The sequence below is a fragment of the Otolemur garnettii genome, unplaced genomic scaffold (genome assembly GCF_000181295.1).
Source record: "Otolemur garnettii isolate 467f Iridium unplaced genomic scaffold, OtoGar3 scaffold00025, whole genome shotgun sequence".
Taxonomy (NCBI): domain Eukaryota; kingdom Metazoa; phylum Chordata; class Mammalia; order Primates; family Galagidae; genus Otolemur; species Otolemur garnettii.
The window spans coordinates 17,721,676-17,723,364 of record NW_003852420.1 but is presented as its reverse complement, the minus strand read 5'-3'; the positions used below and the strand labels follow the sequence as shown (position 1 = coordinate 17,723,364).

Here is a 1,689-nt window from a genome sequence, read left to right as displayed (position 1 = left end):
GGCCCGGGCTGGGGATTCGAACCCGCCACCTTAGGTGTATGTGGCTGGCACCTTAGCCGCTTGAGCCACAGGCGCCAAGCCTTTTTTCAAATTTAAATAAAAAATCCTTTCCCTTGAAACTGAAGCACCAAAATCTGCCTTAGAAAACACTAACACCAAAAAAGGAATTATAGATAATACAAACCACCTAAAAAGCAACTAAGTATTTGAAGTGTCTCTAATTCTGAAAACAAGGACAGTTTTCTGCACCAACCACCTCCCTCTTCCCATTTTCTCTTCCTACATATCAAGAACTGGTCCATCTGTCTACTTTGAGATAACCTGGAAAAGGGATCAACTCTTCCTTATAAAAACTCAAAAAGATTTGAGTTCTGAAACTCCTATCCTCACCTTGAGCCCAAACAAATGACTCAATTCTAAGACATCCACAACCACAGCAATCATTTCACAGTTTACATGGTTTTTCCCCACGTATTCTATCATTTGATTCTCAGAATAACCTGACAAGGTCAACATCGCCAATATCCACATTTAAAATGAAGCTGATGCACACAGGAGCTAATTACAACCTAGAAGTCACAAGTCAACAACACAGTGGAGACTGCAACCCCTCAGCTTCTAAACCTAATTACACTAACAGCGCCACTGTGTGATGACTACATTTCAACAATACAACAGTAAGCCCAGAAAACAGGAAGGGTGCTCACAAAATGTGCACTGCTCCTCTCTCACCCCTTTTTACTTTTCATTCCATCCCTGGTCTTTCTCTCCTCTCTCCTTCTAGACAGGCAGACAAGAGGTAGGGAGCTGCCACCATTAACCCTTCCTTTCCCTGCAGCCACTTTGTGCTTCTTTTTCCCACAACTCCTTCAGGGGAACAGGCAAAAAGGGGAAACAAATAAGAACAATGGGTCACAGGCTGGCCCACCAAACACAGGAACCTCTGCACCAGAGAAAGATTTAAGTTTCCCCTTCTATTTTCCAAGAATCAGGGAGCAGGAAAACACCATGGAAAAGCCTAGGCTAACACTCTTTATCAGTGCTGGCAAAAACTGCCTTACTGAAGGGCTTTAATTAAAAGAAAAACGTAAAAGTACCAGTTTTTTAAACGGTCCCGGGCTTCCAACTGGGCTCCCACTTCAAAGCTGATTCCTCGTCTGTTAGGTGGATGCTTTGTCATTTTCAGTCATCAACAGGGCTGCCTTTATTCTCCTGAAAAAGCCAATTAAATATTTATGAAACTTAGGCAAAGTCTGCCCAGAGTGTAGCATCACTCACTACACATAAAAAACAAACAGGCATTATTCAAAACACAAAGCTCCATAAAATCCTGCCCGTGTCCTCATTCTAACACAGGTGTGCCTCCACTGGTCCCTACTCCTCTGTCATGTAGCACCCTATGGTCTCTGGAACTGAGACCCTCAATACGGCTAATAATAAGGGGAACCTCTCAGAACTTTAAAAAACAATTACTCTCAAGGTCAAGTTGAATCACTTGCTAATGCATCCAACAAATATTTGCTCAGTAACCATTTGAGGAAACAGTCAAGCCCAAAAGAGACAAAGTTCCTGCCATCAAGAAGCCTTCAGGGCTCGGCGCCTATAGCTCAACCGGCTAAGGCGCCAGCCACGTACACCTAAGGTGGCGGGTTCGAATCCCCAGCCCGGACCCGCCAAACAACAATGATG

General features: G+C 43.9%; 1 protein-coding gene across 3 annotated transcripts in view; it reads right to left on the bottom strand.

Moving 5' to 3' along the window:
- PHF20 (PHD finger protein 20) overlaps nt 1-1,689 on the bottom strand; it is a 151,373-nt gene that overhangs the window by 115,258 nt on the left and 34,426 nt on the right. For all 3 annotated transcript variants that reach the window (XM_003788136.3, XM_023512185.1, XM_023512186.1), the window contains exon 2: nt 1,098-1,212. In XM_003788136.3, coding sequence (XP_003788184.1) covers nt 1,098-1,180 — 83 coding nt within the window. In that variant the 5' untranslated portion in view covers nt 1,181-1,212. The remainder of the gene's footprint in view (nt 1-1,097; nt 1,213-1,689) is intronic.